Source organism: Bubalus bubalis, chromosome 4 (assembly GCF_019923935.1).
Source record: "Bubalus bubalis isolate 160015118507 breed Murrah chromosome 4, NDDB_SH_1, whole genome shotgun sequence".
Classification (NCBI taxonomy): Eukaryota; Metazoa; Chordata; class Mammalia; order Artiodactyla; family Bovidae; genus Bubalus; species Bubalus bubalis.
The window spans coordinates 20574728-20587805 of record NC_059160.1 but is presented as its reverse complement, the minus strand read 5'-3'; the positions used below and the strand labels follow the sequence as shown (position 1 = coordinate 20587805).

General features: G+C 37.9%; 1 protein-coding gene across 4 annotated transcripts in view; it reads right to left on the bottom strand.

Annotated features, from left to right (window-relative positions):
• The window catches only part of LOC123333201 (NKG2-A/NKG2-B type II integral membrane protein), a 106665-nt gene that overhangs the window by 20435 nt on the left and 73152 nt on the right, over positions 1-13078 (bottom strand). For 3 of the 4 annotated variants that reach the window (XM_045165300.1, XM_045165298.1, XM_044941124.2), the window contains exon 6: positions 12159-12912. The exons of the other annotated variant lie outside the window; for it this stretch is intronic. In XM_045165300.1, the coding sequence (XP_045021235.1) occupies positions 12795-12912 (118 nt within the window). In that variant the 3' untranslated portion in view covers positions 12159-12794. Of the gene's footprint in view, positions 1-12158; positions 12913-13078 lie in introns of those variants that run through there. 4 annotated transcript variants of the gene reach the window in all.

The following is a 13078-nucleotide window of genomic DNA, read 5'->3' as shown; positions in this document are numbered from 1 at the left end:
AGGCAGATCAGGTGGTCTGGTATTCCCATCTCTTTCAGAATTTTCCACAGTTTATTGTGATCCACACAAAGGCTTTGGTATAGTCAATAAAGACATAGATGCTTTTCTGAAACTCTCTTGCTTTTTCCATGATCCAGCCGATGTTGGCAATTTGATCTCTGGTCCTCTGCCTTTCCTAAAACCAGCTTGAACATCAGGAAGTTCACAGTTCACATATTGCTGAAGCCTGGCTTGGAGAATTTTGAGCATTACTTTACTAGCATATGAGATGAGTGCAATTGTGCATTTTGAGTGTAGTTTGAGCATTCTTTGGCATTGCCTTTCTTTGGGATTGGAATGAAACCGATCTTTTCCAGTCCTGTGGCCACTGCTGAGTTTTCCAAATTTGCTGGCATATTGAGTGAAGCACTTTCACAGCATCATCTTTCAGGATTTGAAATAGCTCAACTGGAATTCCATCACCTCCACTAGCTTTGTTCATAGTGATGCTTTCTAAGGCCCACTTGACTTCACATTCCAGGATGTCTGGCTCTAGGTCAGTGATCACACCATCGTGATTATCTGGGTCATGAAGATCTTTTTTGTACAGTTCTTCTGTGTATTCTTGCCACCTCTTCTTAATATCTTCTGCTTCTGTTAGGTCCATAACATTTCTGTCCTTTATCGAGCCCATCTTTGCATGAAATGTTCCTTTGGTATCTCTGATTTTCTTGAAGATCTCTAGTCTTTCCCATTCTGTTGTTTTCCTCTATTTGTTTGCATTGATCACTGAGGAAGGCTTTCTTATCTCTTCTTGCTATTCTTTGGAACTCTGCATTCAGATGCTTATATCTTTCCTTTTCTCCTTTGCTTTTCACTTCTCTTCTTTTCACAGCTATTTGTAAGGCCTCCCCACACAGCCATTTTGCTTTTTTGCATTTCTTTTCCATGGGAATGGTCTTGATCCCTGTCTCCTGTACAATGTCACGAACCTCATTCCATAGTTCATCAGGCACTCTATCTATCAGATCTAGTCCCTTAAATCTATTTCCCACTTCCACTGTATAATCATAAGGTATTTGATTTAGGTCATACCTGAATGGTCTAGTGGTTTTCCCTACTTTCTTCAATTTCAGTCTGAATTTGGCAATAAGGAGTTCATGGTCTGAGCCACAGTCAGCACCTGGTCTTGTTTTTGCTGACTGTATAGAGCTTCTCCATCTTTGGCTGCAAAGAATATAATCAATCTGATTTTGGTGTTGACCATCTGGTGATATCCATGTATAGAGTCTTCTCTTGTGTTGTTGGACGAGGGTGTTTGTTATGACCAGTGCCTTTCCTTGGCAAAACTCTATTAGTCTTTGCCCTGCTTCATTGCGTATTCCAAGGCCAAATTTGCCTGTTACTCCAGGTGTTTCTTGACTTCCTACTTTTGCATTCCAGTCCCCTATAATGAAAAGGAATGTGGTCCACTGGAGAAGGGAATGGCAAACCACTTCAGTATTCTTGCCTTGAGAACCCCATGAACAGTATGAAAAGGCAAAATGATAGGATACTGAAAGAGAAACTCCCCAGGTCAGTAGGTGCCCAATATGCTACTGGAGATCAGTGGACAAATAACCCCAGAAAGAATGAAGGGATGGAGCCAAAGCAAAAAGAATACCCAGCTGTGGATGTGATGGTGATAGAAGCAAGGTCTGATGCTGTAAAGAGCAATATTGCATAGGAAACTGGAATGTCAGGTCCGTGAATCAAGGCAAATTGGAAGCGGTCAAACAAGAGATGGCAAGAGTGAAGGTCGACATTCTAGGAATCAGCGAACTGAAATGGACTGGAATGGGTGAATTTAACTCACATGACCATTATATCTACTACTGCGGGCAGGAATCCCTCAGAAGAAATGAAAAGAGTCTGAAATGCAGTACTCGGATGCAATCTCAAAAACGTTAGAATGATCTCTGTTCGTTTCCAAGGCAAACCGTTCAATATCACAGTAATCCAAGTCTATGCCCCAACCAGTAACGCTGAAGAAGCTGAAGTTGAATGGTTCTATGAAGACCTACAAGACCTTTTAAACTAACACCCAAAAAAAAGATGTCCTTTTTCCAAAAGATATATGGGGACAAAGGACATGATCACCCTGCTGTTAACTTGCTTTCACTTCATTCATCAGTGCTGAACATCTACTCCTTGTCAAGAGTAACTTCAATGTTTAAGTTTTACTTTTAGATAAGTTTGCTAAATCTAGGCATTATTTATTTCTTTTCCTTATAATCTCATTGTGTCATTTCTATTATAATGGAGGAAATAATAATTCCATTGACAGTTCGTATTTAAGGATACTTGTTCCTAATTCAAAAGAATTACTACATTTTAAACTTTTTTAACTGTCATCTAATTTTTAGCTTTCTAAAATCTAGAAAAATGGAATATAAATCTGTAGTTATATACCAATTTATTGTTGTTGTTCTGTCGTGAAGCCATGTCTGACTCTTTGTGACCCTGTGGACTGCAGCAAGCAAAGCTTCCCTTTTACTATCTCCCTGAGTTTGCTCAAATTCACGTCCAATGATGGGCTTCCCTGGGGGCTCAGATGGTAAAGAATCTGCTTGTGATGCAAGAGACCTGGGTTCAATCCCTGGCTGAGGAAGATCCCCTGGAGAAAGAAATGGCAACCCGCTCCAGGACCCTTGCCTGGAAAATTCCATGGAAAGAGGAGCCTAGTGGGGCTACCGTCCATGGGGTCACAGAATCAGACATTAATGAAGAGACTGAGCACATCCAAGACTACATGTCCATTGAGTCAGTGAGGTCATCCAGTCACATATTCCTCTGTGGCCCTCTTCTCCTCTTGCATTGAATCTTTTCCAGCATCAGGATCTTTTCCAGTGAGTCAGCTCTTTACATCAGGTGGCCAAAGAATTGGAGCTTCGGTTTCAGCATCAGTCCTTCACATGAATACTCAGGGTTTATTTCCTTTAGGGTTGACTGGCTTGATCTCCTTGCTGTCCAAGACTCTCTCCAGCACCATAGCTGAAACACATCAATTCTTTGGCTCTCAGCTTTTATGGTTCAACTCTCACATCTATACATGACTACTGGAAAAACCATAGCTTTGATTATATAGACCTTTGTTGGCAAAATGATGTCTCTGCTTTTTAATATGGTATCCAATTTTTCATAGCTTTACTTCGAAGGAGCAAGCACTTTTCAATTTCATGGCTGCAGTCATTGTAGACAGTTATTTTGGAGCCCAAGCAAAGGAAATTTTACACAGTTTCCACTTTTTCTCTATCTATTTGCTATGAAGTGATGGGACTGGATGCCATGATCTCTGTTTTTTGATTGTTGAACTTTAAGCCATCTTTTTCAGTCTCCTGTTTCACCTGCATCAAGAGGCTCTTTAGTTCCTCTTCACTTTCTGCCATTAAAGTGGTATCATCTGCTATCTGAGGTTGATGATATCTCTAGCTGCAATCTTAATTCCGTCTTGTGAGTCATCCAGCCAGCATTTCCCATGATGCACTCTGCATATAATTTAAATAAGCAGGGTGACAATATCCAGCCTTGAAGTATTCCTTTCCCAATTTTGAACCAACCTGCCATTCCGTTGTTCCATGTCCTGCTCTACTGTTGTTTCTTGACCTGCATGCAGATTTCTCAGGAGGCAGCTAAATTGGTCTGGTATTCCCATCTCTTTAAGAATATTCCACAGGTGGTTGTGATCCACACAGTCAAAGGCTTTAGCAGAGTCGATGAGGCAAAAGTAGATTTTTTTCTGGAATTCCCTGGCGTTCTCTATGATTCAATGGATGTTGGCAATTTGATCATCTGCCTTCTCTGAATCCAGCCTGAATATCTGGAAGTTTTCTGTTCATGTACTGCTGAAGCTTAACTTCAAGGATTTTGAGCATAATCTTGATATCATGTGAAATGAGTGCAATTGTAGGATAATTTGAACATTATTCGGCATTGCCTTTCTTTGGGTTTGGAATGAAAACTGCCCTTTTCCAGTCCTGTGGCCACTGCTGAGGTTTCCAGTTTGCTGGCATATTGAGTGCAGCACTTTAACAGCATCATTCTTTAGGATTTGGGATAGCTCAGCTGGCATTACACCACATCCACTAGCTTTGTTTTTAGTAAGGCTTCCTATAGCCCACTTGACTTCACACTTCAGGATAACTGGCTCTAGGTGAGTGACCACACCATTGTGGTTATCTGGGTCATTAAGAGCTTTTCTGTACAGATATTCTGTGTATTTTTGCCACCTTTCCTTAATCTCTTCTGCTTCTCTTAGGTTCTTGCCATTTTTGTCCTCCCTTGTGCCTATCTTTGCATGAAATCCCTTGGTATCTCCAGTTTTCTTGAACATATGTCTAGTCTTTCCCATTCTACTGTTTTTCTCTATTTCATTGTATTGTTCACTTAAGAAGACTTTATATTAACGCATATATATGGAATTTAGAAAGATGGTAACAATAACCCTGTATACGAGACAGCAAAAGAGACACTGATGTATAGAACAGTCTTTTGGACCCTGTGGGAAAGGGAGAGGGCAGATGATTTGGGAGAATGGCATTGAAACATGTATAATATAATACATGAAACAAGTCTCCAGTCCAGGTTTGATGCACGATACTGGATGCTTGGGGCTGGTGCACTGGGAAGACCCAGAGGGATGGTACAGGGAGGGAGGAGGGAGGAGGGTTCAGGATGGGGAACACCTGTATACCTGTGGCAGATTCATTTTGATATATGGCAAAACCAATACAATACTGTAAAGTTAAAAAATAAAATAAAATAAAATAAAATATAAAAAGACCTTCTCTCTCCTTGTAATCTATGGAACTCTGCATTCAGTTGGGTATATCTTTTCCTGCGCCTCTGCCTTTCACTTCTCTTCTTTTCTCAGGTATTTGTAAGCTGTTTGTAAGCTATTTGCAAACTCTATTATGTCCTACTAATATAGACTAATATTTAAACTTTCTATAGCAATTGCTAATGCCTACCTATATGGTGATTATCTTTATTATATTTTATATTAATAAACTAAATAAATAATATTCTACTACCCACTTCATTGAATTATAGCAAGTGAGGCATTCATTAATGATGCCAAATAATGTAAAATTCAGTAATATTCACTTTTAAATTTTGAAGTGAAAAGTGAAAGTCACTCAGTTGTGTCCAACTCTTTGCAAATGCATGAACTGTAGCCTACCAGGAGTGGCTACCCATTCTGGAGTGCGTAGTCATTCCCTTCTTCAGGGCATCTGCCCAATTCTCAGATTGAACTGAAGTCTCTTGTATTACAGGCAGATTCTTTACCAGCTGAGCTACAAGGTAAGTGTTAAATGTATTATTCATGTTATCATACATTTTGCTGGTTTCAATTAAATAATTTTGTACACGTCATGTCCTTGGTTACATGCCCAAATATGTTGACTCTTCTGGCATTTAACTTTAATACTATCTAGGGAGAAGGCAATGGCACCCCACTCCAGTACTCTTGCCTGGAAAATCCCATGGACGGAGGAGCCTGGGAGGCTGCAGTCCATGGGGTTGCTAAGTGGCGGACCTGACTGAGTGACTTCACTTTCACTTTTCACTTTCATGCATTGGAGAAGGAAATAGCAATCCACTCCAGTGTTCTTGCCTGGAGAATACCAGGGACGGGGGAGCCTGGTGGGCTTCCCTCTATGGGGTGCACAGAGTCGGACACGACTAAGCAACTTAGCAGCAGCAGCAGTGACCTAAGAGATACAGATAAATTAGATGTCCATAGTAAGTGCAAATATCCTTCTAACAAGATGGCTAGATGGATTCATTTCTAGGAAGTCTTTTAAATGGAGGGAAATTGCCATAATTTCGAAATAACTGTGTGTAAAGGAAACATTTTAAGGCCTTATAATAAAGAAACTCTTATGTAGTTGAAAATTTGGATATGCAGAAAGGAAAGAAGAAGAAAAGAACTTATGTGGATATATCCAAATAGATTTTGACAGGTAGAATAGTAATGATAAAGTATCAAATTGTGAATATATGTTTGTATTAGATTTCAAGGGAGCAAAAATGGCATGAGCAGTGAAAACAGTAGAGAGAAATTATGACTTTTCATTGTTTCAGAAAAGTACAAAAATATGAACCCACTAGACTATTGAGTAAAGAATGCATGCTGTAAAATGTAGGCACTTATAGAACTGCTGCTGAGTCGCTTCAGGCGTGTCCGACTCTGTGCGACCCCATAGACAGCACCCCACCAGGCTCCCCCGTCCCTGGAATTCTCCAGGCAAGAACACTGGAGTGGGTTGCCATTTCCTTCTCCAGTGCATGAAAGTGAAAAGTGAAAGTGAAGTCGCTTAGTCGTGTTGGATTCAGCAACCCCATGGACTGCAGCCTTCCAGGCTCCTGCATCCATGGGATTTTTCCAGGCAAGAGTACTGGAGTGGGTCGCCATTGCCTTCTCCACTTATAGAACTAAGACATATTAAATTTATAAAATCTTATAAAAGAACGTTAAAAATATTTATTGTGAAAGCTAAGAAAACAACATAATGTAGACTTCAAAGTAACAATATATTATACTTAAATATTAACTATATGTACTTACATATAAATAATATATGTAAATATAGCATATGATAATCCTAAATTCAAATTAAATATATGGAATAGCTTTCCATTTAAATTTTAAGAATGTTTATGTTTTAAAATATTTTGTTTGACACAGCTATGTATGTAAAACAGTTATTTTAATAACTGCTAACTTAATGAGCCATATTATTTTATCAAAAGCCATGAACAGGAAAGTAAAGAACACAAATTGCTTTAGTTAATGTACTCTCACAGTATAAAGCAAGAACCATGTTACAAAAGATGGAGCATGTTTAATAATTATATATTGAGTATCTAAGCTATTAGCAGTTAAAAAATGTATGTACTGAATAGCACAAGGTCAACACAGATTTGAAAACCATGCATATATAATCATAAATGGAGATTTAAAGAATTTATCTCCACTACTTACCAAACAAGCAGATATAGCAGTAGACAATAGAAATATCTAAGCTAGACAAGTAACAGTACATATATGAACACACACACATACACTAACAGAATATTCTTATTTTTAAATTCAAATGAACATTTCCCCAAAATTTGCTATATATGCCTAAGTCCAGTTACATTACTAAAAATGCTATAGAACTATGGTGTCACAACACTAGCCCCCAGCCAAGTTTGGCAAGTGGACACTTGAAATGTGAATATTCAAATTTAATTTTTAATTACTTAGAAGATAAACATTTCAGATTGATTTCATAGTCACATCAGCCATGTGTAATAGACATACAGAATATTTCCAGGTTCATGAAAAATTCTTTAACTAGTTTACCTAAAATAGAAGTCAATAACCAAAATTTTGAAAATCTTTATAGAGTTTTATATTCAGTAATCTATTTCTAAATAACATATGAACCAAGGAAAAATCAAAATCAAATTTCATAATTTTATATGAATTAAAGAAAAATGTAGCAACAAGATTCTGTCTTGTGACATAGTAATTGCATTAAATGCATACATTATAAGCAAAAAAAAAGAAAGAAGAAATCTGAGCATGCCTGACAAGAAACTTGAAATGAAAAAGCAATTTTGGTGAAATTAAAGTAGTTGACTTAAAGACGAATGAAGAAACTAGCAAATATGAAAAATCATGATAAAAAATTACAGTAGAGGGGAATAAAAGGGTCAAAGCTATTTTCATTTGAAAGACAATAAAATTAATAAATGACACGTGGAGAATAGAGAAAATATGAATCTTTTATATATATATAAATATGACAATCCAATGCTCCTGCTGCTGCGAAGTCGCGTCAGTTGTGTCCGACTCTGTGCGACCCCATAGACGGCACCCTGCCAGGCTTTCCATCCCTGGGATTCTCCAGACAAGAACACAGGAGTGGGTTGCCATTTCCTTCTCCAGTGCATGAAAGTGAGAAGTGAAAGTGAAGTCGTCAGTTGTGTCCGACTCTTAGCGACCCCATGAACTGCAGGCCAGGCTCCTCCATCCATGGGATTTTTCCAGGCAAGAGCACTGGAGTGGGTCGCCAGTGCCTTCTCTGTGACAATCCAATAGATGTTGGCAATTTGATTCTTTGTTGTTGATAAAATTGCCAACATCTGTTGGATCATTGGAAAAGCAAGAGACTTCCAGAAAAACACCTTCTGCTTTGACTATGCCAAAGCCTTTGACTGTGTAGATCACAACAAACTGTGGAAAATTATTCAAGAGATAGGATTACCAGACCGCCTGACCTGCCTCCTGAGAAATCTGTATGTAGGTCAAGAAGCAACGGTTAGAACCGGACACGGAAGAGCGGACTGGTTCCAAATTGGGAAAGGAGTATCTCAAGGCTGTATACTGTCACCCTGTTTATTTAACTTCTATGCAGAGCACATCATGCGAAATGCCAGGCTGGATGAAGCACAGCTGGAATCAAGATTGCTGGGAGAAATAGCAATAACCTCAGATATGCAGATGACACCACCCTTATGACAGAAAGAGAAGAACTAAAGAGCCTCTTGATGAAAATGAAATAGGAGAGTAAAAAAGCTGGCTTAAAACTTAACATTCAGAAAGTGAAGATCATGGTATCCAGTCCCATCAGTTTATGGCAAAAACATTGGGAAACAATGGAAACAGTGAGAGACTTTATTTTTTGGACTCCAATTTACAGATTTGACTGCAGCCATGAAATTGAAAAACGCTTGTTCCTTGGAAAGAAAGCTGTGACCAAACTAGACAGCATATTAAAATCAGAGACACTACCTTAAGGTCTGTCTAGTCAAAGCTTGGTTTTTCAGTAGTCATGTGTGGATGTGAGAGTTGGACCATATAGAAGCTGAGCACTGAAGAATTGATGCTTTTGAACTGTGGTGATGGAGAAGACTCTTGAGAGTCCCTTGCACTAGGAGGAGATCAAACCAGTCCATCCTGGGGAAAATCAGTCCTGAATATTCATTGGAAGGACTGATGCTGCAGCTGAAACTCTAATACTTTGGCCACCTAATGGGAGGAACTGTCTCACTGGAAAAGACCCTGACACTGGGAAAGATTGAAGGCGGGAGGAGAAGTGCACAACAGAGGATGAGATGGTTGGATGCTGTCACCGAGTCGATAGACATGAGTTTGAGCAAGATCTGGGAGTTGGTGATGGATAGGGAAGCCTGGTGTGCTACAGTCCATGGGGTTGCAGAGTCAGACATGACTGAGTGACTGAACTGAAACCTGACAAAATCATTATGGTTTTTACAGATGTTAAACAGACAATAAAGCTGTATTATAAAAACTGTTTACAATCCATATGAAATAGAATGTCTAGAAAATGCAAATTACCAAATGTAGTACAACAACTATAAACCTGTATAAGCTTAACATGTGTTAAATATATTAAGTTCACTGTATAAACCTTCCTATAAAAAATTCTAGGAGCCCTAATGGTAACAATAGTGAATAATAACACTTAAAACTATGCCAGGTCTTTCACCATAAAACAGAGGCTTACCTAGAGCCTTGATAACAAAACCTGTCAAGTTATATAATATCAATGCACACACTCCAAACTCTTTATGATAATGGATGAAAAAAATCATCTTAATCTAAATATGATATATGCAGTGATTTTTCAAAGGAAGAAAATACAGAATGATTTTTGTGGTTTTATTTCAGGAATGCATAATTGGTCAACATTTGAAGGAAAGAGATATTTCAAAAACATTAAAAATTTTCTCATTCCATTGAAAGAAAAATAATAAAATGGTAACATGACTGATTGCATACAAAACCTATAAGAAAGAAAATTATGAATACTATGGAATTGCTTTCATGTTAGAAAGGCATATGAAGAAATCTTTAAAAAGATCTCATATTTGAGCAATGAAATATTGAAATATTTTCCCCCAGTATACGAAGGATACTTATAAGACCTTTACTGTACCATCTGTTCAACATTGGAAATAAAAGCCAATTGGGTAAAAATAAGTCAAAAACAAGAAAAACAAAAACAAAGAAAAGAAAAACAAGAAAAAGTTATTGCACCTGGAGGGAAGAAATAAAATGTGATTATTCAGAGATGCACTATCTATTTACATAAACAATCCAGAGGAATATATATTTGAAATGATAAAATTAATACATACAATCAGAGAAATCATTGGGCACAATTCTATTTGTAGCAGCAACAATTACTACAAATTTAAAAACAAAATAGCTGTTTACAAAAGCGTGGCTATTAAATGTCCATATTTGTGTGAAATTTCAATGTTGGAAACTATAAAATATTTTAGGGGGATTTCGTTGGTGGTCCAGTGGATTGGATTACTTGCTTCCCAGTGCAGGGAGTGGGCGTTCCATCCCTGGTTACTGAATCAAGATACCACATAATGAACAGTGTCACACAAAAAAATAATAAATAAAAATTGATCAATAAAATAGGGAGAATTTAAAGAAAACCTAATTGATTGGAAGGATAAATCATGATATTGACTGGAAGAGTCAATATTGTAAGACGATTATTTTCAGAAATTATTTTAAAGATTAAACACAGTCCCAAAGCAATTACTTTTTAAAAACTTTATTGAGGTGTAATTTACAGAGCATAAAATTTATCCATTTAAATTATATAAATCCATGATTTTAAAATTATTCACAGTTTATGACCGTCACTACTATCAAACTCTAGAGAGCATTCATCACTAATCAATTTGCAGTCTTTTCCTATTCTGTCTCTTCACAACCCTTGCTAAGTGGCTTCAGTCGTGTCTGACTCTGTGAGATCCCATAGACGGCAGCCCACCAGGCTGCCCCGTCCCTGGGATTCTCCAGGCAAGAACACTGGAGTGGGTTGCCATTTCCTTCTCCGATGCATGAAAGTGAAAAGTGAAAGTGAAGTCGCTCAGTCGTGTCCGACACTTAGCGACCCCATGGACTGCAGCCCATCAGGCCCCTCCGTCCATGGGATTTTCCAGGCAAGAGTACTGGAGTAGGGTGCCATTGCCTTCTCCATTCACAACCCTTAATAATCACAAATCTACTTTTGGTCTCTCTACTCCTATTTTTGATATTACATGGAAATGTGCTCACACAATATGCAATTTTTTAGAAGTTTGAATGCCATAAACATACTGTTGAGCAAAAAAAGTGAGACACAAAAGTAATGTTACCTATATTTTTGGTTGTGTATATGATACTTCAATGGGGTTTTCCATTTGGCACTAGTAGTAAAGAAACTGCCTGCCAAGGCAGGAGAAGAGGGTTTGATCCCTGGGTCAGGAAGGTCCTCCAGGGTATATGAAATGATAGCCCACTTCAGTAGTCTTTTTTTAAAAAATTAATAAATTTATTTTAATTGGAGGATAATTACTTTAAAATATTTTGGTATTTTTCTCATACAAGGACATGAATCAGCCATGGGTGCGCATGTGTTCCCCCATTCAGAACCCTGCTCTCACCTTCCTCCCTCCCCCATCCCTTGGGTTGTCCCAGAGCACCAGCTCTGAGAGTCCTGCTTCATGCATCCAACTTGCACTGGTCATCTCTTTAATATATGGGAATATACATGTTTCAATGCTATTCTCTCAAATCATCCCACCCTCGCTTTTTCCCACATACTCCACAAGTCTGTTCTTTACATCTGTGTCTCTTTTGTTGCCTTGTGTATAGGATCATTATTACGTTCTTTCTAAAGTCCATATATGTGCATTAATATAGTGTATTGATGGTTCTCTTTCTGATTTAGTTCCCTCTGTATAATAGGCTCCAGTTTCATCCACTTCATTAGAACTGATTCAAATGCTGGGAAAACCGGTCGACCATGTGCAAAAGAATGAAACTAGAACACTTTCTAACACCATAAACAAAAATAAACTCAAAATGGATTAAAGATCTAAACTTAACACCAGAGACTCTTAAAACTCTTAGAGGAAAACAGAGGCATAACACCCTCTGACATAAACCACAGCAAGATTCTCTATGACCCACCTTGCAGAGTAATGGAAATAAAAATAAAAATACAAATGGGACCTGCGTAACTTAAAAGCTTTTGCACAACGAAGGAAACTATAAGCAAGGTGGAAAGGCAGCCTTCAGAATGGAAGACAATAACAGCAAATGAAACAACTGACAAAGAATTAAGCTCCAAAATATACAAGCAGTTCATGCAGCTCAGTACCAGAAAAATGAACAACCCACTCAAAAAGTGGGCCAAAGAAGTAAACAGGCATTTCTCCTAAGAAGATATACAGAGGGCTAATAAAACACACGAAAAGACATGTAGCTTTCTCATATCACAACACCACTCATTACTAGAGAAATGCAAATTAAAAACACAATGAGGTATTGTCTCTGCCGGTCAGAATGGCCACCATAAAAAAGTCGACAAACAACAATAGCTGGAGAGGGTGTGGAGAAAAAGGAAACCCTCTTACACTGTTGATGGAAATGTAAATACCGCATAATTCTGGTACAGCCACTATGGAGAACAGTGTGGAAATTCCTTAAAAATCTGAGAATAGAACCACTCCAGTATTCTTGACTGGAGATTTCCTTGGACAGAGAAGCCTGACAGCCTATAGTCCATGGGGTCTCAAAGAGTCAGACACAACTGAACGAATGAGCACACACGATTATATTTCAACTGTTTTTGAAAATCATTCATTATCAGAAAAAATAATATAATTCATTTTAAAATGTATGCAATCAGAATATTATTTTCATTTCATAAAAGGTCAAGTTACCCAACAGCATCCAAACTCCTATTTTAATTCTCAAGCTTACGCTTGCAATGATATGTATTTGGAAACTGACAGTCTTCTGCTTTTATGCCCCATAAAGATTGTACGGCACAGTTACGTTCACCAGATACATTGTCTGTTATCCTGTTATGGAAAAATGCATAATTCTGTTACATTCTATGAAGACAACTCATAAAACAATAGCATTTTCCATGTAACTGTAATACAAGATATTTTGAAAATGGGTAATGAAGTCTTTAATAAAATTTCAGTAAGAGCTTGTTACTAGGAAATTGGGCTACAGAGTAGC